This window comes from Erpetoichthys calabaricus, chromosome 6 (assembly GCF_900747795.2).
Source record: "Erpetoichthys calabaricus chromosome 6, fErpCal1.3, whole genome shotgun sequence".
In the NCBI taxonomy this organism is placed as follows: domain Eukaryota; kingdom Metazoa; phylum Chordata; class Cladistia; order Polypteriformes; family Polypteridae; genus Erpetoichthys; species Erpetoichthys calabaricus.
The window spans coordinates 15,628,146-15,651,193 of NC_041399.2; the positions used below are offsets into that span (position 1 = coordinate 15,628,146).

The window sequence follows — 23,048 nt, forward strand, 5'->3', positions numbered from 1 at the left end:
AATGTTTTATATTGCCTGGCAAGTGTAAATCACACAGAAGCTGAGACAATTCGATGGAGTTCTGTCTCAGTGAAAGAGGCTTCCTGTAAAACAATTATCTGGCCACCGCTGCTATGAGAGAGACAAGCCGTCATCAGTGCCTTCATTCATCACACCTCTCAGTCACTGTCAAGGTGTCTTGTTTACCACGATAAGGCCTCCTCCATTATGAGCAGAGCCCTTTGTGCTGGCAACAAATACTGCAGTGGTGCAGGGCAGTAAGCAGACAGTTCAGGAAAGAAAGAAAGAAAGAAAGAAAGAAAGAAAGAAAGAAAGAAAGAAAGAAAGAAAGAAAGAAAGAAAGAAAGAAAGAAAGAAAGAAAGAAAGAAACAAACAAACAAACAAACAAACAAACAAACAAACAAACAAACAAACAAACAAAAGACTTTTTTTTGTGTGTAATGTAAATAGTATAAGCATTTAAAAAGACCTGAAAACTATAAAGGGCGAGAGTGTGTCTGTTTGGAACTAAAGCTACTGCATCTAACCACCTGAAGCTTGGTTTTGAACCATAGAGAGACTGAAAGATAAAAATGCAATGGCCACACACAAAGTCACTCCAGTCACTAAATTCACAGTAAATCCAAAGTGAAATATTGTCATGTGCACCTTTTTTGGGGGAGATGACTTCAGACATAAAAGGTAGAATATTATAGATTTGAAAGACACAAAACAGAAAGACAAATATGAAAAGCACTAGATAGATAGATAGATAGATAGATAGATAGATAGATAGATAGATAGATAGATAGATAGATAGATAGATAGATAGATAGATAGATAGATAGATAGATAGATAGATAGATAGATAGATAGATGTGAAAGGCAATATATATTAGACAGATATAGTAGATAGATATATAGATAGATATAGATATATAGATACAGTATGAAAGGTTCTTTTTTAATAGATAGATATATAGACAGATATGAACCCACTATATAATATATAGATACAGAAATATAAAATGCACTATTTAACATAAATCTCAAAGACACCGTAGATAGATAGATAGATAGATAGATAGATAGATAGATAGATAGATAGATAGATAGATAGATAGATAGATAGATAGATAGATAGATAGATAGATAGATAGATAGATAGATAGATAGATAGATAGATAGATAGATAGATAGATAGATATGTAAGGCACTACAGTATATATTAGTTTTACAAACTTCTTGAGTTTTCCTTTTCCGAATACGTGTCAGTCTCTTATCTGCTCCTCTTGCTAAGTTGTATTTGACACAAAAACATCACAATGACCAGCAATTTCATGACAAAGCATTCAGAATTTGAAAAGAATATTTTTTGTTTTGCTTGATTTAGGAGCTAAAGGGCTCTAAGCTGCATTTTAAAGCTCATGTAATGGATAAATGTTTCATGAAACCTTAAGTCAGAAAGTAACCATTTTAGTTGTTTTTAATTTGTTTTATTTAAAAATCCCACCTCTGTTACATATGAAAACAGGTCATGTGCTTTGCTACCAGACTTCATTTCCCAATATATGTCAACTTATAAAATTGACATCCTTACAACTAAATAAGAAAATAATAATAATTACAATAATAATGCCACCTTTTTTTTTTTTGTGTACCAAATGCACTTTGCAGTGACTCATACGATTAACAAAACTCACATTTCAGTTGCAGCCACTTGGCAAATCAGGATCGGGCTGCTCTTAATAAATGTAAACATTTGCTCCTTCAATTGTTTGAAACAAACCTTTGATTAAATCCCAGTAACTCATATTAAAATTTATTAATCCCCTTAAAATAAAACTGTCTTATTTTTTTTTTTTTTGTTGTTCCTTGCCCTAAATGTAAAACAATCACTGGACCCACCACTTTCCACACCCAGCACATTTTTCCCACAATACAAACTCATTTTTAAAAGTCTTCTAATTTTTAACTGTGACAGTACAATAAAATATATATATATATAATTATATTTGTAGTTTGGTTAGTGCAATAGAGTGCCGACCTGCAGCATTTAACTGGTGAGCCTTGGATAGCCCAGCTGGTCCATGACAGCCCCACACACTTCTTCAATGAGCTGAATGTCCTTCTTGGACATGTTTTTTTCCCAGAGGTTTATGCTCGCTGGAGAAATGTCCCCTTCATAAAGAAGATGATAAAGACTTGTGGAGGTGGCAAAAAGAATCTGATTTAACATAGCAGGTGATAAGGGGATTCCTAAAAACGTGTGGATCCCCTCTGCAGTTTCCTGGGGGAAATTAACAATGTCCTCGAAACGCACCAACAAATAATTCAATGACAACAAGTCTCTATTGATTCGGAGCGCCGCGGCAGTGTTTGCGAGCCACAAGTGAGCCAGCAGGAGCACATCACTTGGTTCTGGACTGGACTGCGCCCGCCGTAGGGACTCGTACTCAAAGGCGTACCTTAAATTTGGATAACAGTTTCCTTTGTCACTTTCATTCTTAAACATCATAGACAGGTGCTGAGGAATGTTTTGCAAGGAATACAAACTGGGATTGCTGTTGTAAAGCATCACGTATATCCAGGCTCGAGGGTCTCTTACAATGTATAAAGATCTCAAAGAGGGTCCGATCACGTCTTGAATGAAAGGGAGTTTTAAAGTCCAGCTGCCACTGCTCAAGCTCAAAGCCACACGGGCATTGGGATAAGACGCTATATGTCTCCTCAGCTCCCTTATATATTCTGCCTCCCTGTCCAAGTTTGCTTTCACCCTGCTTTTTGGCTCGGTCAGTGGCTCCTTCCGGCGTATTCTTTTCTTCTTATCTTTGATCAGATTTAATCTTTGATAGATCCGTATTCGGCTTTCTTCATGCAGCTGGATATTCTGTAAGTGCATTTTTGTAGTCTGGACCAGCGAGTGAAACCAACCTTGCAAAATTTTGAAATAACCTTGGTGAACGTCAGCGGCTGACCACTCGCACGCATCCACAAACGAGTCCAGGTCAAACTCAGTTTCGGGGATGTCTAGATGCTCTGTGGGGACTCTCATATAAAGAAAATTGGAAGTATTGAAAAAGAGGTGTTTCAGAATTTCTGCTCCTGACCCGGGGAGTGCCACAATGACGACGGTCGGCAAAATTAAAGCCCGCTGGTCAGACTGCCTGCTTTGTGTTGGAGTGTCACCATCCGTCTCTGTGCGTTTCCACTTCATCCCGCAAAGAGGCTGACTACAGGTGTTGGAAACTAAAGTGAGTTCGAAAATCCACAGGATGATGACTGTGATCAGAGCAAAGCGCATAAATTTACTAAAGCAAGCATAAAACTTCCATTGCAAGGTCAAAAATCCGATGGCCACACACAATGTCATTCCGGCCACTAGATTCACAGTGAATCCAAAGTGAAAAATGGTCATGTGCACCACCTGTTTGGGGGGGATGACTTCAGTCCCTATGCCGAATCTCGTTACTTGAAGATTGTCTTCCACTTTGGCGTATCCACCAAATCCAAGGTAGCTAAACCGTGCCACCGGGTCCTGGTAGTTTGTCACAACTGACACAATTTTTTCACTGTTATTAACATTTACCAGTAACCTAAAGCCGTGTTTACTGTCATCGATAAATCTACAGTCTGATAACTTAATGTAAGGCCCTTGGAAAATGTAAACGATTCTCGTAACTGAGTTTTCCATCGCAAATGTCACATTGACAAACTGCGTCCATCGTTTCTTAAATTCTGCTGCTTGCTCGGCCTCCTGGATCCGAGTGACAGGGCTGTTGTCACTATTGTCAAACCAAAACATTTTATAGTGGGCGTCCCAGACGTCCATAAGGGCACCATTGTAGTGGTCCCGGAAAGTGAACGGAACATATTTAAAATCAATGTCCATATTATGAAAAAAGGCACTGACCAAGTTCACCGGGGAGTCTTCCCGTTTCTCGATGTGATCCACCACCAATAACGTTTGGGAATTCAAAAGCAGCAAGGTGCGGTAGACGCTCTTTAGCTTCATTGCAGAGGAGTACGCACTCATGGCTTCCCCGCCAATAAACATCATATCTTTGTGGGATGAGGCGGTGATCACCTCACCAGCTGTGTCCCCTACCTGTTCGTCGGTCCATCGTAACCACTTTTCGCACTCACCGAGCTGTCCCTCCCACGGCTCGTTGCAATGACTTGTAGGCGAGGGTGCAAACACTAAAACGTTATTTAAAAAGCTATATTTTGGTCCGTACAGAGCTTCGGACACAAAAACCTGTCCGTTTGGGGCGAAAGTAAAAGAGTTCTGGTCTGGGTGCTCATGCCCTGCATTAAAGTCATTCCAGTCATCGATCCACGAGTATGGCTTGACGTGAACAATATCGTAGGCGGCACGGCCGCCCAGCTTGCCAGACTTAAAAGACACAAAGGTGTTTCCTTGATTATCTGGCATTCCACCACCGTAAGTTATAACTCCCCAGTTGGAAAAAATATGCATTTTCTGCACCCCATAGCCCTCTGGTGCTTGGGGAGTCAGCTGGGCATTGTACCAAATATACTCAGTGTGGAGTGTCGTCCACTTTTGGGCTGTGGATTGCCCCATGGGGCCGTCCTTTGGTCTATGTTTTCTAATCTGCTGTGCCAGCCAGTTGCCAGTGCCATTCTTCAGAACAAAAGTGTCCAGAAACACCAACTGGCTCTCCGGGCCATAGAACCAATTGTAATTGGAGTCAGCGATGCCAACAGTCCTTTGAAATCCAGGCAGCACAGTTGCATAATAAAAATAAAAGTGTCTTTTGAGCCAGTGGTTTTGAGTATTGTCGATATTAAAGTGACGCAGTGCAAGAAAGACATACTGTGTGATGGATTTGGAGGTGTAGCTGCCGTAAGCCACCCCTTCATCCAAAGTCCCATCCACGATGTGATTGAGCAGGAACATGGTTTTCTCCATGTAATTGACAGCAACTTGCTTCCAAGTCATCGTCTCCGGGTCATTGTGCATTCCGGCCACTAAGGCACCAATCAGGAGGGCTACCACATTAGTGGTCTGGTGATTGTGTAAAAACTGCTTGCCCCAGCTTCTGTATTTGGACACCTTAAACAACTCCAGGGAGACCTCTCTGACTTTCTTCAGGTACCTTTCTCTCCGACTGGCATCCAGGGAAGGGTACAGAAAGTCCAAAGCGGTGGCAAAGCCTGTTAAAGAATGAGCCATGGGCACTTCGTCAGTGGGGGCGCTTGCCACCATCCAGTCCGGGTAGGCTTCCATCCTGTCCATGTATTTCACAGCCAAGTCCAAAGCAGCTGTGTCCTCGGGGCACAGCACGCAGTAGAAAGCCAAGACTGGCAGGTTATTGCCGTAGATCTCATTCCACTTGGAGGCGAAGTCTTCATATTTAACCGGCGGCAGGTAGAAAGGTGAGTTGGACAGCATGGTCATCACCGCGCCGCGGATAACTTTGAAGAGCTGCGCGTGAGAGGCGCTCGCTTTCTGACGCAAGCCTGCCACCTCCGACCAGCTGAAATACAAATGTGGGTGCAAGTCCGTGGCTGAGCCGCCGCTGCCGCCGCCGCCATGTGAGGAGCGCAGCGTCATCTCATCCCCGTAAGAAGAGTTGAAGGATCCGGAGAACGCGGCTCCCACCATCACAGCGGAAAAGAGCAGAGCCGAGCGCCCCGCAAAGCCCAGAGCCATGATTCGGAAAAGCAGATGCTGCTGCTGCTGCAGCTACCGCCGTCGCCGTCGCCGTCGCCGCCTCACTTCTTCTCTTTTGCGGTCGCCAAGTACGGGATATGTCACTTAGCAACCTCCCAGTCCGAGGTGCTTACAGATGGGGAGCACAGCAGTGCCCTGTCATAGTAAATAAACATGTTAGTGTCCGCTGCGCAGGGGCTGACAGGGACGATCGCGCAGCAGACACTCGCGGGGCGCTCCAAACTACGAGAGGTCATGCGATCGGCGGCGCGGCTCCTGAAAAGAAGCGGGTGGTCGCATTAAAAACATTCCGGTGGGGATAATGTATATAGTAAAAGCAGCATCTCGATGTCTCGGAGTCTGGACTTAAGTATGAGAAGAAAAAGAAAAAAAAAAAGAGTGCAGTCTTTGACTCCGTCAAAAAGTCTACAGTGCAAAAACCGTTAGATGAATTACATAAATAAAAAGCTTAACTTACAGTATACGAGGTCTTTTTTTTATAGAAAAAGAAAATCAGACTGGTTGAAAGAGTGCTTCTAGAGTTCGTTGAAGCCCGATCTCTCCAGTACTTTGGTGTAAACAGACGGCTGCTGTAGATTCCCAATTGGCGAGCGTATGTTGTGCGTCTCCGTGAAGTTCACGAGAAAATGGGAAAGATGAGAAGTGCCAAAACACAAATCAAGAGAAGTCGGACTCCGATCTGCGGTTCCCCTCACTTCTTCGGGATGGAGCTCCAGATCCGACCGTGCAAGAGTACCGGCGCGGCGTTTATAAGGAGAATGAGACACACCGCGCCTGCTTCCCTTCTTGACAGCGCCCCTCTACATCTCTGTCTCTCTCTCTCTCTCTCTCTCTCAGCCCCTCCTCTCGCTCCCCCTTCTTCTAGTTTTCTGTTCCAGACGAGCAGGGCTTCATCCCACTCTCCCAACTTTCCTTAACTTCCGTTGGGAAAAAAAAAGCATTCACTTGAAAGGAAGTCATGCTTGCCAGAAATCCCTCTCTGTTTTTAATTTCGGTGGGAAGTCGGCTCGTTATGTTTCGGACGTTGTGCGGATTGGACGTCTAAACGAAATTAAGACCTCATTTTTGCCAACCCCCATTACACCAGTCGCATTATCTGATGGCTTTAATCTGCGCGCTTTATAAATGCCCCTGACTAAAACACATTACTTCAACATTGCTAATAATAATAACCATAATAACCAAAAAAATTCAAATAAATCTTTGCAGATATTCGACGGTAGAGGGCGATAAAAAGTCACTAAACGGTAGATTTCGAGGAGTTTTCTTTCCATTTTTTGTTCTACTTTTTCATAACGAGGAATTCTTTCTAAAAACTGACAGGATGAAATGAATCAATCAATGATGTTTCACAACACTGGAGAGATAATAAAATAATAATTACGCCTAGCGCACTGACTACACCGTGTAATGGACAAGTGTTACACTTGTGGCCAAGGACTTTTACCTGGACGTGATGTCATGTCCTACATCTCTTCTCAAACTAGTAATTTACTAAATATACACAGTCTGCACATGTTTGTTACTATTGTTAAACTTTCTTTATATGTCCGAAGAAAATTGCTGTAGTCAGCGCGTAATTTGCAGTGGATCCAAGTAAATATTCAGGCTATGGGCACATCTGTACTGCTACATATTCACATCGTATTCCTAGTCACAAATCGTAATCTGTTGCTAATACTACGTTACAATATAACCCTTTGCACATCCTGTATTTATCGTTGTTTGGTATTTTATGCAGATATTATTTGTATCCAGTGTTGTTTATGCCCTGTTGAACTTTCTGAATGTCTGTGAAGCGCTTTGAGTATGAGAAATTCAGTATATAAATACAATTATTATTATTATTATTATTATTATTATTATTATTATTATTATTATTATTATTATTATTATTATATGGGTTGGCTGCTTATTACATTTATGGCAAATTTTTAAACAAGTCAGAAAATATATGCATTGTATGATATCAGGTCCGTGTTCTGAGTTAACTGCTTTGAAAGACACACAGGTGCGGTGGGTTGGCGATGCTAAATTGGCCCCTGGTGTGTGTGCACGCGCGCGTATGTGTGTGTGTGTGTGTATGTATATATATATATATATATATATATATATATATATATATATATATATATATATATATATATATATATATATGTGTGTGTGTGTGTGTGTATATATATATATATATATATATATATATATATATATATATATATATATGCGCGCGAGTGCGCGCGTGTGTGTATAACTGAGTTTAGAAAATGGAAGGATCGATGGTAATTCGGAGCATTTTTACTTTTGCATTCACTTAATAAAAGAGACATTTCTGTTTTGTCACAGTGGTGTGTCTAACGTGTGGTTTGTTCACCACTACTTATCTGAGACAGCACATTAAGGTATAAGATGCGGCACACGGACAAGCGTTAGCGACTTTGCGGTCATTTAAGTAGCTAGCTTTGACGACAGTAGCAGCTCTCTGACATATAAAAGAGGAAGATAATGTATAAAAATACAAGCTGAAGTGACCTCTGTCAAGACAAATGTGAAACAGAAACCCGTAATTTATGTAAAACAATGTTTCCCTTTTTTAAGGGTATGCGACGTTCAAGAAAGAAATTCCTACTTACGAGAAAATTACGTTACCAAATTCTTTGATTATTAACATATTTATATTAGCGGAGGGAAAAACAACACTTTATTGGGGACCATTTTTAAAAAAAACGCATCCGTTTTCAGGCACATCTCCCACTTAACAAACTACGCCTGTGATTCAGACCCCTTCACTGTCTGCACATTTTATTGTTGATACATTTGCTAATTTCGCCCATTAGTCTATCCTCAATAATTCATAATGACAAAGTGAAAGCATGCCTTTAGAAAGATATGTAAATTTATTAGCTATGTTACCGGGCGTTGTTCGGCAAATATAATAAGACAATGGGCGTCAGCTATTATAGTGCCGATGTGCTGCTGGCACTGTAACAATAAGCAGATCACTTCACCTGTCAGGGCTCCAGCTGGAAAAACAAACGAAGTCTTGGTGTGTCTCAATTTTTTTTTTCTGTGACCAACGTTTTATTAAATGTATATATCAGATGTTGTAAGTCCCCTTGGATAAAAGTGTCACCCTTATCCAAGAAGTAATAATAACACCATTAGGTCACTGAGGCTGCCTACTCTTACAATTGAAGATGATTACATTTGCCCACAAGTGAAACATTTCTGCTGTCGATCATTTCTTGCTTTTCCTAGTGACTTGACTGTTGTTGATGAATAATGTGAAACTCCAATTTACAGGAAACTCTATTTGTTTTTTTAATTGAAATGGGTAATCAGTATATAGGAATAAGAAAACCTTATATATTATCGTAATTAGATAGTTACTGTTTTCACGCCAAGTGTATTTATAAATATACAGAATTTGCACTTTAGATTCAGGCAGATATCAGACCTCTTTACTTTCTGCCCAATTTATTGTGCTTTAGTTCTAAATGGGTAAATTTGCCATTTTTGCCTGTCACTCTGCAGTCAATAACCCATAAGGACAAACCGAAAAAAACAAGTTTTCATAAATGTTTGTGATTTTTTAGAAATTAAACACTGCAGTCTTTCCTTCCTGTAAGTACTCAGACCCTAAATTCAGTACTTAGTAGAAGCCTCTTGGTCAGCAATTACAGCTTTGAGTCTTCTATCATATAGTGCCTATCTATCTATCTATCTATCTATCTATCTATCTATCTATCTATCTATCTATCTATCTATCTATCTATCTATCTATCTATCTATTGTGCCTTTGACATTTCTGTAAAATAGTGCATTTCATATTTGTATATCTATATATTATATAGTGCCTTTCAAATCTATCTATCTATCTATCTATCTATCTATCTATCTATCTATCTATCTATCTATCTATCTATCTGTCTATCTATCTATCTATCTAGGTAACAGCTCTATTCATAGATGGGTTATACAGTTACAGTCCCAATTTAACAGACTTTTCCCATCCAATCTAATGGTGCTTGAGAGGATCTGCCAGATATAAGGGAAATAAACTGCCCAAACCCAGGAGTGCAAAGTTTGTAGAGTCTTACCTATCACAGACACAAAGTAGTAGTTTCTGCCAAACAGGCTTCTTTCTACAAGCACTGAATTAAAGTTTATAATATTTATATGAATGAAAGAGTTCAGTTTTGGTTTTTATAAATTTGCAAACTATTCTGAAAACATGTGTTCTCTTAGTTGTTTTGGGGTTATTGCATGGAGACTTATGGGTGAAAATGGCATAATTTCTCCATTTAAAATTAAATCTATAACACAATAAATTGTGTGGAAAGTGAAGGGGCCTGTATCCTTTCTGAATCCACTGTATATTTCTATGTTTCAAAATAATCTAAAGAAGTCCAAAATATTAAATCACTTTATTGTCAAATTTTTCCATTCAAAATGAACCTAGTAAAGTGTGCAGAATGTGAAGGGCTCTGAATACGTTCTGAATCCAGAGTATGTGTGGACTGGAATTGCTTCAGTAAAGACCAATTTAAGAATTAACGTGAGAAGCACTTCAGGGATCTGACTTGAAGGTGGCCACTGGCCGTGGCTCCAGGGCCATTAGCATCGGGTGCAGAGTGGAGAAGAGTTCACCTGGCAGGTGTAAGAAGAAGAAGAGCAGAGGTGCAAGGAGGAGGAATGGCAGAAGTCGAAGGACAGCAGGAGGTGTGAGAGGTCTTTTAATTTTTCCTGAATGCCTCATTTGTTGTATTTTTGTTTCCATAGTCCTGTACTTTTTTTTTTGTTTATACTTTTACTTTTTATAAAAACTTGATTTTTCTTAAATTTTCTGTGTGTGGGGTTCACAAGAGCCACCCCAAAGGCTACAAAAGACGTGTATTCAAAACTAAGAGATATTAAAATGATAAACATTTGGACCCTGAAAGGAATATCCCATTAAAGGTGTAGTTTGGCTCTTAGTGGTTGACTCCTGTTGCATTCAGGACACCCTTCTCCCTTGGAGGCAGTTCATATACTAAATACCTTTTGTCTTTGTTGTCTTGATTCACCTTATAGGAGGCTTAACAGTAATTGCTTTTCTGTGATGTTACCACTGACAGCTGGTTGTTTCATAAGCCATATTGTCAAAGGTAAAGGAGACTTAAGGCCTTTTCACCTCCAGTATGTTCGGAGCATTTTTTCCATACTTCACTCTGGTGGTTTGGTTCAATTAGATGAATGTGAAAACACCAGTCACACTGTAGTACAGACCAAAGCAACCGGACTGAGACTCTTTGGAAACGCTGGTCTCGATGTGGTGCCAAGTGAACCCTGGAGCAGACTGCATGAGGTATGAATGTGATCTGACACAGGACTGCTGTAACTACAAGAAATGCTGTGCATTATGGGAAAAATTTCTACCTGTAAATAGTATACAAATGCTGTAAATCCACACATGCATAGAGGTTCATTTGCCACACCTGAGCTGCACTGAAATAAACCCCAGATCTGCATCTGCGCACAATGGACTTTCTGCCACTGCAGTTGTTTCATTCCATCACAGAGTGAAGCACTACAACTGTACAACTTCATTATGGACTGCATTCTCTCAATGGTATGCTTAACTGGCACATTGCAAATACCTGTTGAGATTGCATCTTCAAAGGAAGCGAGCCTGCATGGTGTGTTAAACTCACTGTTCAGGTTAGGGTGGCGGTTTGGCAACACTTGTTAGATCAGATCTAAACCACAAAAGAATGGCAGTTGAATGACTATTGTTCTTCAAAGGCCTGGCTCTAAAATAAAAACAAAATACGATCCTATCTTATTAATCATCCTCCGCAATACACCGGGACTGTTGAAGTGATCTGATCTGACTGAACTACGCAATCTTTTAAGTTTTCTTTCATAGACGGTCATTATTGTGGGAGATTTAAAGTCCTTGTTGATATTCCTACATGAAGCCTTATGCAAATTACTTCATTTGCTCTTGGTCATCTTCTAGCATTTTGTGTTTTTGTATTATTATTATTTTTTTATTAGTTCCTACTTGTTGTTTCTTATTTTAATTCAGGACTTTGTGTTTCTTATATTAATCCATTGTTTGGTGCTTAATGTTGACTTTCATTTGTATAAAATGTTATTAAATTAGGATCCTTTACTGTGCTGTTATTCCTTTTGTTGCCATTATAATATTTGTGAAACACTTTGAAAAATAAAACTGTACTATTATTATTATTATTATTATTATTATTCAGTGTTTGTTGGGGATGCTTACACTGTGGTCTGAACGTGGATGCCAAGGCCTCAGCGCAGTGACGGGGACACTGGAGTGTAAACATGGCACCATCCTTCAGATGAGGCAGAAAACTGAGGTCCTGACTCTCTGTGGTCACTAAAGATTCCTGGGCATCCTTTCTAAAGAGTTAAGCTAAATTACACCACCACGGCCTGGTCTTTCTGGCCCCCTAATCATCCCCTGTTTCTCATTCTAATTTCTCTCACCACTTCACCACCTGACAGCTAATGTGTGGTGAGCATACTGGCGCAAAATGGCTGCCGTCGCCTCATCCAGGTGGCTGTTGCACATTGGTGGTGGTTGGAGTCGCTTCCTACTCACTATGTAAAGCCCTTTGAGAAAAGCACTATATAAATGTAAAGAATTATTATTATTATTATTCAGTGTTTGTTTCCTCTCGCATGATGTTTTTGCGGTTTTAGTTGATAAATCCAGGCTACAACAAGAAGCCAAAGCGATTTACCCTAACACCTTTCTAAGGAGGTGTGCAGTGCCCATAAATGTGATTTTTTGCACTTCACTAGCTGATGGATGGGTCTGGGAGCATCTTCAAGTTTTCATCATGATCTTTCTTGAATGTACCTAATGCTCCAACTATAACTGGCACAGTTCTAGTTTTACAGTTCCACATCCTGCTAATCTCGATTTCCAAATCCTTGTATTTACTGATCTTCTCAGTTTTGTTTTAACATGATGTTCAAGTCATCTGGGTATGGCTATATCGATCAACAGGTAGGTTCTCTCTTTCTTATTATGCAGCACAATTTCAGGACGATTTGCTAAGATTGTCCTGTCTGTTGTTATTGGAACATACCACATGATGGTGATAGTGTTGATGTTCACAACCTTTTCTGGCTGGTGTTTGTAATACTTGTCTGGCACTTGTACCACTAGATTATAACACATAGTCCAGTGTACATAACTAGATAATAATAATAATAATAATAATAATAATAATAATAATAATAATAATACATCCATTTTCCAACCCACTGAATCCAAACACAGGGTCCTGCTGGAGCCAATCTCAGCCAACACAGGGCACAAGGCAGGAACCAATCCTGGGCAGGGTGCCAACCCACCGCAGGACACACACCCACACACCAAGCACACACTAGGGCCAATTTAGAATCGCCAATCCACCTAACCTGCATGTCTTTGGACTGTGGGAGGAAACCGGAGCGCCCGGAGGAAATACACACAGACATGGGGAGAACATGCAAACTCCACGCAGGGAAGACCCGGGAAGCGAACCCAGGTCTCCTAACTGCGAGGCAGCAGCGCTACAACTGCGCCACCGTGCCGACCATAATAATAATAATAATAATAATAATAATAATAATAATAATAATAATTATTATTATTATTATTATTATTATTATTATTATTATCCATCCATCCATCCATCCATTTTCCAACCCGCTGAATCTGAACACAGGTCACGGGGGTCTGCTGGAGCCAATCCCAGCCAACACAGGGCACAAGGCAGGGAACCAATCCCGGGCACGGTGCCAACCCAACGCAGGACACACACAAACACCAAGCACACACTATGGCCAATTTAGAATTGCCAATCCACCTAACCAGCATGTCTTTGGACTGTGGGAGGAAACCGGAGCGCCCGGAGGAAATACACACAGACATGGGGAGAACATGCAAACTCCACACAGGGAGGACCCGGGAAGCGAACGCAGGTCCCCAGGTCTCCCAACTGCGAGGCAGCAGCGCCACCCACTGCGCCACCGTGTCGACCGTAATAATAATAATAATAATAATTATTATTATTATTATTATTATTATTATTATTATTTTAAGGGCAGAGACAGTGGAGACAGGTTTAAAAGTGTTTGACATATAATTTAGGGCAAGCTTATCCCAAAATTTAAGAAAATGAAGAAAACTCCACAGTACATAAAAGAGGAACTAAAATAGAAACTGTACAGGAAAAAAAAAAAACAGTTGTATAATGCATAGACACCTGATACTGATAACAGCAGGGCTTATGAGTGTGTGAGAGCAGCAAAGATACTAGGAAAGATAAAAGCATTACGAGAATAATATTTCTGATGATGGCCTAGAAAGTTTGGTTCAATACTTTTAGTAGTAAAAGAATAGTCCATTCAGATATGGAGTGAAATATTCAAATGCTTTGGACTTGAATTTTTCTGAGGTTTACACATTTGTAGAAGTCGATGGCCTCCCAGCAGTAACATGGATTACAAAGACGGCAAAAAGTGACTTGTTCAGTATAGAAGGAGATGTGTTGCTCAGATGAAATAGGCTGAAATCAAACAAATTCAAGTAAACAAAATCAAATAAACTGTCAAATCAGAAGATTTATTTTCTTTCTTTTTACATTTTTCTTCCTTTTCAGTCATTGTAGTGAGTGTTCAGACCATTGTGTTTTTGTATATATATTTATGTACCTACATTATCTATTTATGTATTTAATTATTTAAAGAGCTTCTGTAAAAAGCCAAATTTTCCTCCTTGGGACAAATAAAGTTCTATCTATCTATCTATCTATCTATCTATCTATCTATCTATCTATCTATCTATCTATCTATCTATCTATCTATCTATCTATCTATCTATCTATCTATCTATCTATCTATCTATCTATCTTTGGGATGTAAGAGAGAAAATTGGAGCCGCCTCGGACACAAGGCAAGCATACACAGGGACACTCATAGGATCTGAACCCTGGACACTTGACTTCCTAGGGAGCATAAATTTAATCAAAATCAATAACATTAAAAAAATATACACTTAAGAAATTATTTATAAACTATACAGCTTCTCACACAAACAAGAAGACTTTTTACTTGTTAATATAAAGATGCATTGTTGTAGGCCATGTTGCAACAGCTTCCCATATGTGCTGTGAAAATTCTCTCATTAAATGGAAGATTTAGGAAACCGGTGAGACCGCATGCATGCGTGTGATATAGCTATAATAATGTATCATAAAAACGTATGTTTTTGGAGAATTATAAATGCCGTTTTCTGGATAATTGGTCTCAAATAGACTAAAGTGCTACATGGAGAAGAATAAATTAACTAATATTACTTTAGGATAGAATACATATTTATAAATGAAAATATGCTTGCAAGTGTCACTGGTTCATTTAACAAATAATGGCCACTGTATGCCTGGCAGGGTTCACAAATTGTAAAGAAATATAAAGAACACTTGGATGGAATAATAATAATAGTAATATTATCTGCTCATTTTGAAAAACATGCCTCACCTAGAGCATTCTTATATTGGAGTGGTGAAATCTTTATCTAAACTTTGATTGTATCCATTTAAGTATTATATGCAGTTCTGTATCTTTATATAGTGTCATTAGCAACTCTTTAAAGAAGGCAAAGGGCAAAATACACAGATAAAGAGAAAATGTATTATTAGTTTGGCTGAAAATACTGCAAAGAGTTTGTTAGCATTTAGAAAATGTGAGAATTTTGATTTCTCCAGTGCTTTCAATACCATCCAGTCCTCCCTGTTAAGGTGTAAACTTAGAATTGTGACGTGATAGAAGAGCCTGTGGTGTCCTTTATAGTGGACTGTTTGTCTTTGTGAGACTCAAGGACAGTGTGAGTAACACTGGAGCACCACACAAAGTACAAACCAGTCTCCTCTTCTCTTTGCTCTGGACACCTCATCACTATAAATATAACAGCAGGTCACTTAGAGAAACCGTCAAATGATTCTGCACTTATGTGGTGTATTGATAAAGGGGACGAGACAGAGGAGAGGAGTCAGTTAGAAATGTTTGCTTCTCAGTGCAAAGAGAATTGTCTGCATCTTAACATCAGCAAAACCAAAGAACTGCTTAGTGACCTTCGCCTCACCAAAGAGCCTCTGTGTCCGGTCATTATTCAAGGAATGGATGTAGAAGTGGTCCACTCCTACAAGTACTTGGGGGGTCCACATTAATGACAGGTTGGGCTGGTCTCAGAACACAGAGGAAATTTAGAAGAAAGGTCTTCCTTAAAAGACATTCATTTAATATGAGTAGTGACATCCTTCACATCTTCTACAACTCTGTGATGGCCGGTGCAAGTTTCTGTGCTGCGGTGAGCTGGGCTGGTAATGTCTTTTCAAGAGAGGCCCACAAAATTAACAAGCTGATTAAAAGAGCAGGCTGTTATGAGATGTGTTCTGTAACCCCTGGAGGACGTAGCAAAGGAGAGAATGGAAACAAAACTGGGCACCAACTGGAACGGAGACTGCCAAGTCAGAAGTTTTCTTTTCTTTCTTCTTATCATTTTCTTCCTTTTTATTCATTCTGGTGTGTGTTCAGACCATAATGTGTGGATATATTGTGACCACCAGGGCACTCCAGCCACCCCAAACACCCGAACACACCAGACACAGGCACAAATGTTGCACAGCACAGGTTTATTTTAGTGGGGAAGCACTTTTCCCTCGATCCCCACAGCAGCACAGAACAAGCACAAAGCACAATTCCTTTCTTTTTTTCTCTCTCTTTTCCTCCTTTCTGCCTCCATTCCTCCACTGGTAGGCTCTGTCCATTTTCCTCTTGACTCTGGCTCCCAGAGTGAAGTTAGGCAGCTCCTTTTAGGCTGCTCCCCAGATGGCTCATCAGTGTGATCTGGAATCACTCCCAGGTGTGGTGAAAGCCCAATGTAGAGCTCTGCAGCACCCCCTGGAGGCCCCCACGGAACCCAAGAGGCCTGTCCTGAACTTCAACTCCAATGAAGCCCTTCACCAATCCATGGAGGCACAACAAACCGGGGGGGGTGGGGGGCCGCTCATCATTGCATATCTTATATATAAACATCTACACATGGAAGTGTGTGTGTCTGTTCGACCTGGAAGTGAGAGGTGGAGTCGAGGTAAAGGCTCTGCCTCCAAGGAAACAGAAAACTCACTTAGCTGCTAATAACACAAGTGTGGCGAGCAAAATGAAACCTCAGAAGGAAGACAAAGTCACTTAGCCCCTAACATCGGCAAAACAGTATCCGTTTTATTCTTTCTCCTGCCTCACTATGTATAGTGATAGTCAGCCGGGACACCCTGAGGATGGAAGGATGGGGATGGGGAGAGGCAGCGGCTTTTGGACACTGCCTCCCCCAAAACACTAGATGGCAGCTCCCATCGAATATGACGGTGACCCAGATTCCCACAGGGCATCCTGGGAATTGGAGTGCATTTTCTGAGCCCTGTTGGGTGCTGCCAGGAGGAGCTGTAACAGGACCAAAGCAGTCATGCCTCACTCATAGCCTGGAAGTACTCACAAGTCATGAGGTTGGGAGCTCCGATGTACTGCCGGGCTGAAGAAAAGCCAGTTCTTCACCTGATCTAGAAGTGCTAGCAAGTCACATGGATGGATGGGCAGAAGCACCTCGGGGTCAAGGACTATATAAAGGAGACAGAGTAAGCGAGCTGGAGTTTGAAGGTATAAGACAGAACCTGCTGGGAGGTGTGGAGGAAAGAGTACTGGAGTGATTTATTGTTCATTCATTGGTTTATGGTGGCTCTAGTGCTTAAAAGGCACTTTGAAGAACAAAAAGTAATTAAAAGATCTTCTTCGTGCCTTTACCCTGTGTCTGCGCATCTGTCTGTTGGGTTTAGCGAGGAGACAGCGACCTCTAGTGTTTACAGTAAATAAATATCTATCTATTACGTAAAAAAAATCTTGGGTCGAGATGTGATCATCTCGGAGAGACACTTTGACACCACGCGAGACTAGACATTACAACCTTAGGAAGCAAGACCCGTGAGACGGTGACTTTTGCACGTCACGCTATACTCACAAACAATTTAAAACAAATTCACAGACATCTAACATCGCAGTTGTTGGAATGCTTTTGGCAGACACACTTCAGGTGCTCCCAGCTCTTAAAAATGTTATACGTTCCAGATGGCACGTCAACGACTAAGAGAAGAAGAAAGAGCAGCACGTTGAAAAGAGACACAAAAGCATTGGAGAGAAAAGAAGGCAAAAAAGGATTTACAAGAGAACAATAATAATCTATGTGCAAATTCAGAAAATAAGGAAAGTAATAATCAGCCCGGACGTGCCATGAAAGACACTTTGACATCCGGCAAGACAAAGCAGTGAGACCAAAGGACAGCTGCTGTACAGGCTTTTAAATGATTGACGCACAGTGTGACAAGTTAATAAAAGGCAAAGCCCTCACTCACTGACTCACTCATCACTAATTCTCCAACTTCCTGTGTAGGTAGAAGGCTGAAATTTGGCAGGCTCATTCCTTACAGCTTACTTACAAAAGTTAAGCAGGTTTCATTTCGAAATTCTACGTGTAATGGTCATAACTGAATCCTACTTACGTACATATAGACGTCCATAGCCTGCAGCTCGGTCGCTGTGTGAGGCGGGGTTGTGTCCTGCTTCCCCCGGCCTCCCACGTAGTTGGCTGCCTGCCTATTTTACACTTTTGGAGAACCACCAATGCCTCTTAAACATCTTAGATTCACAGGTGACGATGTGAGTAGTGGACACTTTGATGTTTATGAATGTTTCAACTCTCAAAAGCTGGATGCGACGTTATCGATGAAACCGGTTGTATGCTTACAACGCTTATATAAAAGCCAAATACCACTGACTCACTCATCATTAAATCTTCCGAACCACGAGGACTTGGGACTTGAAATTTGGAATGTAGGTTACCCTTAGCCCATAGTTGCTCGCTAAGAAACGGTTTTAAAAATTTCGTGGTCCAGGTGCAACCTGTCTGTATGTCTGTCCGCTTTTCACGAAAGAATTACTAAATGGATTTATATCTGGTTGTTTTCTATATTTTCCTTGAACTTTCCAGTTGATTTTATGACATCTCTCATCACGCTAAGTATCATAGTTTGCTTGCGGTACCGATGTATTTATGCAAATCCAACAGAGTGGTTGTGGTCCGAGAGTGGGTGGGGGAGCCTTCCTCATTCACTCGCCAGCCTCTGTACAAGTTAGTCTACGTGTAACAGATGTCTGGTCACACTTACAGGTAATCTAACTTAGTCACCATTAAAATATCCGACTACGCCACCCACTTTTATTAAGATACTGGGAACTCTTGAAATTTACTGATAATAGCACACAGGTTTCTTTAAATTGAGCGGTGAGTAAACACACAATGAAAGACACAACAGTAATTTCAGAAAAAAGCAACAGTAAGTTCTATTACACAAGACAATATAAAGTACATTAAAAAGATAAACGAACATAACAAAATCTAAACATATCAGGAACAAATTTCCTTCTTTTAAAAGGAAAACACACAGTCCACACTCTAAAAGTCCGTTAAAAACAAGAATTGGAGGATACAGCCTTTAGTGGTGCAGAGTCCAGTTTGCGCACTGTGTTACCCCAACACTTAATTGTTCAACTGTCCCCGGATGCAGTCTGTTCACCGGACACTCGTTTCCCAACAGAAGTTTTGTCAAATCGTTGAATCCCTGTCAGCGTCTCTTCGTCGTTCCTTTTTTTCCACTCTGTGATCCTTGTGTTGCTGTGATTTAGGCACGCCTCATTTCTCGTTGGCCAGCTTTGCTTGGTCCTTTCATGCGGCTTCCCTCTCTCACTGGACCCACAACTGGCGTCTCCTTGTGGAGCTGTCTCTTCCTCCCTGGAAGTAAGTGTTGCCGTCCTTTTGCCTCACATCATGCCAGCCAGGTACCCTCGTCTGCCTACGAGCCCCTGTGCTCTGTCCGAGTGTCTTGGCAGCGTTCTCAGTAGACCGTTCCTTCTCTGCCTTCTGCTGCCCAGGAGTTTAAATCTCCTTCAGTCCCTGCCGTTGTCAGTCCTGGACAATCAGTTTAATCAATGGCACATCTAAATTTCCTGGGTTTAACAATTAATGAAAACACAAGTTAACAAAATGTATTGTTACCAACCATTAATGAGTACAGATCTGCTGATTAGAAACCAATATTGTGAAACATGTTAATTTCCAAGTCAGGTAAATACAGACATTCTCCAAGGAAGGAGCAGTTCTGTTATCACAACTTGGCATTGTTTGTAATCTCAACCATCCAAAGTGACTCCTTTGCAATACGGCAAATACCTAAATTCTGCAGACAGCCTTTTAACTTCTCACCCCCCAGTCCTAACAATGGGTGCCTAATGGAACCACCCAGTGCACAAAAAAATGTCCCCCTCTGATATCCGTCTCGCCATGTGTTGGAGTGCACCTTGCCTCTGCTTAGCTACCGATACCTATTTGTTCAACAGACATTATCATCTACAGATTGTTAAGGAGTAACATATACAGTTAGGTCCATAAATGTTAGAACAGAGACAACTTTTTTCTAATTTTGGTTCTGTACATTACCACAATGAATTTTAAATGAAACAACTCCAATGCAGTTGAAGTGCAGACTTTCAGCTTTAATTCAGTGTGGTGAACAAAACGATTGCATAAAAATGTAAGGCAACTAAAGCATTTTTTTAACACAATCCCTTCATTTCAGGGGCTCAAAAGTAATTGGACAAATTAAATAACTGGAAATCAAATGTTCATTTCTAATACTTGGTTGAAAATCCTTTGCTGGCAATGACAGCCTGAAGTCTTGAACTCATGGACATCACCAGATGCTGGGTTTCCTCCTTTTTAACGCTCTGCCAGGCCTTTACTGCAGTGGCTTTCAATTGCTGTTTGTTTGTGGGCCTTTCTGTCTGAAGTTTAGTCTTCAACAAGTGAAATGCATGCTCAGTTGGGTTAAGATCAGGGGCCTCATGTATAAACGGTGCGTATGCACAGAAATGTTGTGTAAGAACGTTTCCACGTTCAAATCGCGATGTATAAAACCTACACTTGGCGTAAAGCCACGCACTTTTCCACGGTACCTCATACCCTGTCATGTGCAAGTTCTCCACTCGGTTTTGCAGACTGGCGGCACCCAGCGTCAAAGCAGTGCTACTGTTCCTGTGTGGTTACCCCGTCGTGGATCCACATCCATGATGGCGGCTTTATCAAATACACTGAAATTAACCGCATATCATTCATAAATTTAATGCATCTGATTGTAATTAACCTGTAACAATATAATGTTCCACAGAATGGTCAAACTATTCTAAATACCATAACTGCTTTAGCGTTGTTACTCTCGCTGCACCTTCTTCTTCTTCTGTCAGCTGCTCCTGTTAGGGGTTGCCACAGCGGATCATCTTTTTCCATATTACGCTCACTGCACCACTCAGAGTATTTATATCACTGTATCTGAGTGTGAATCACAGATCTACAGCAATCGGAAAGAGAATTATCGGTATACAGCACTCACTGCCTCAGCCATTCGCTATTTGAACTTCTCTCATCTGACCAACGTTTCACAGCCTTTCCTGTTCGGACCTTGCGGTTCACAAACAGTTTCATCCCAAGAACTCTAAACGCACTCAATCAGTCCATCAAGTGCTCCTTGTAGAACTGTTTGTACTTGCAAGTTACCGTGAGGTAATTGTACTTATGATACAGTTATAATATTGCACAACCTGAGCCACTTTATAAAGCGCATATTTACATATGATGACGATATTATTTTTAAGATGAAATGCAGCAAAATATAGTGGAACCTCGGTTCACAAACGTCTCAGTACATGTACAAATCGGTTTACGACTAAAAAGTTCGCCAAACTTTTGCCTCGGTTCACGACCACACACTCGGTATACGAACAAGCCAGTTTCCCTTTCGCTTTGTACATGTTCAGTCTCTCCCTGTGCATTTCCTGTGCAGCGAGCAAGAGAGAGAGCGAGAGAGCGACACACACACACACATACACACACACACACACACACACACACACACACACAGAGGCAGCGCGAGAGAGCTTGACGCATAAGGCAGAGAAGGCAGTTAAAGAATGCACTGGGCTTGATTTTGTTTTCACTTCTGTTTACAGCGATCAGTTCAAAGCGTGCATTGTTGCAATGTTACTTTTCTTGGTGGTTTATTAAATTAATGATTTTTTCAAATATTCATTTTTTTCCGTGCTTAAAACTCATTAAAATAAAAGTGTTTTTAGTGAGCGGTTTGTAGCGCTATAGCGCGAACTATTGCAGTGTTAGTTTTCTCTGTTGTTCAGAGGTTTTTCAATGTTATTCAATGTTTTTACATTTAGTTTACTATTACGCTGTGCATTCTATGGTTTAGTTAACTATATTTGTGCTTAAAAACTTAAAAAAATATATATATTTACATACAGTTCGTATGGTCTGGAACGGATTAATTGAATTTACATACAATCCTATGGGTGAAATTGCTTCGGTTCACGACCAAATCGGTTTACGACCAGAGTTTTGGAACGAATTATGGTCATGAACCGAGGTTCCAGTGCATGTTGATTTATATTATACAGATAAAACTTTAACTTTAACTACAAGGTGCCGCAGCGCTAGCGAGCTTGAGCTTCATTCACGGATTGTTCCTGCCTCACGCTGTATTCATGCTGTGGCTGGCGCGACACTGGAATGATAGATGGATAGAATAATTAAACATTACGAAGATATTTCGATGTTTCTTAAAAGTTTTGAAGAATCGATGTTCTAAGCGTACAGATGGCTTAACGTCTATTACAGAGCTCATTATGTGGCGATTGGGTATTTGAAGTAAGAAAAGTAAGGACAGGAATTGGGGGTTAGTATGTTTGAAAAAGACAGTACTTCTGTAATAAAGCATTTCATTAAAGGTCGCACATGGCGCAGCAAGCATCTTGTGTAAGACATGAACAATCACTGCACCACCGTGTTCCTATGTGTAATAATATGCTTTAACTCATATCATCATGAAAATGATATCACGTATACTTCTCAGTATTTTAATTAGTCAGAGAGCTGTAATATTACGAACGTAAAAGGATTCTGTGTCCTGTCGGAGGAAGAGCAGGTAGTGATTCAGGCACATAAAGCACATATAAGATCAAATACATAACAATGCATTTAACGTGCTACCTTATTTAAGATGGGAAATAAGTTGACATTTCGTGCTTTTTTCAAATTGTGTGCCTTTTTTTTCACTGTAGCCTAATAAGCTTTCATATGACACTCAGACGGTGGGCTACGAGTCGCCTTTTCACGCCAACTTTGATATCTGACAACTT

General features: G+C 40.6%; 1 protein-coding gene across 1 annotated transcript; it reads right to left on the minus strand.

Annotated features, from left to right (window-relative positions):
* Positions 1-1,830: 1,830 nt before the first annotated feature.
* LOC114653211 (dermatan-sulfate epimerase-like protein) lies at positions 1,831-6,532 on the minus strand. Its single transcript, XM_028803399.2, has one exon. It carries the CDS (start codon positions 5,655-5,657, stop codon positions 2,037-2,039), a length of 3,621 nt encoding a protein of 1,206 aa, XP_028659232.2. The 5' UTR covers positions 5,658-6,532; the 3' UTR covers positions 1,831-2,036.
* Between the last annotated feature and the right edge of the window lie 16,516 nt (positions 6,533-23,048).

Bases quoted from the DNA above. Each gene is read 5' to 3' on its own strand.
- LOC114653211 (XM_028803399.2), bottom strand. From the start codon at position 5,657: ATGGCTCTGGGCTTTGCGGGGCGCTCGGCTCTGCTCTTTTCCGCTGTG.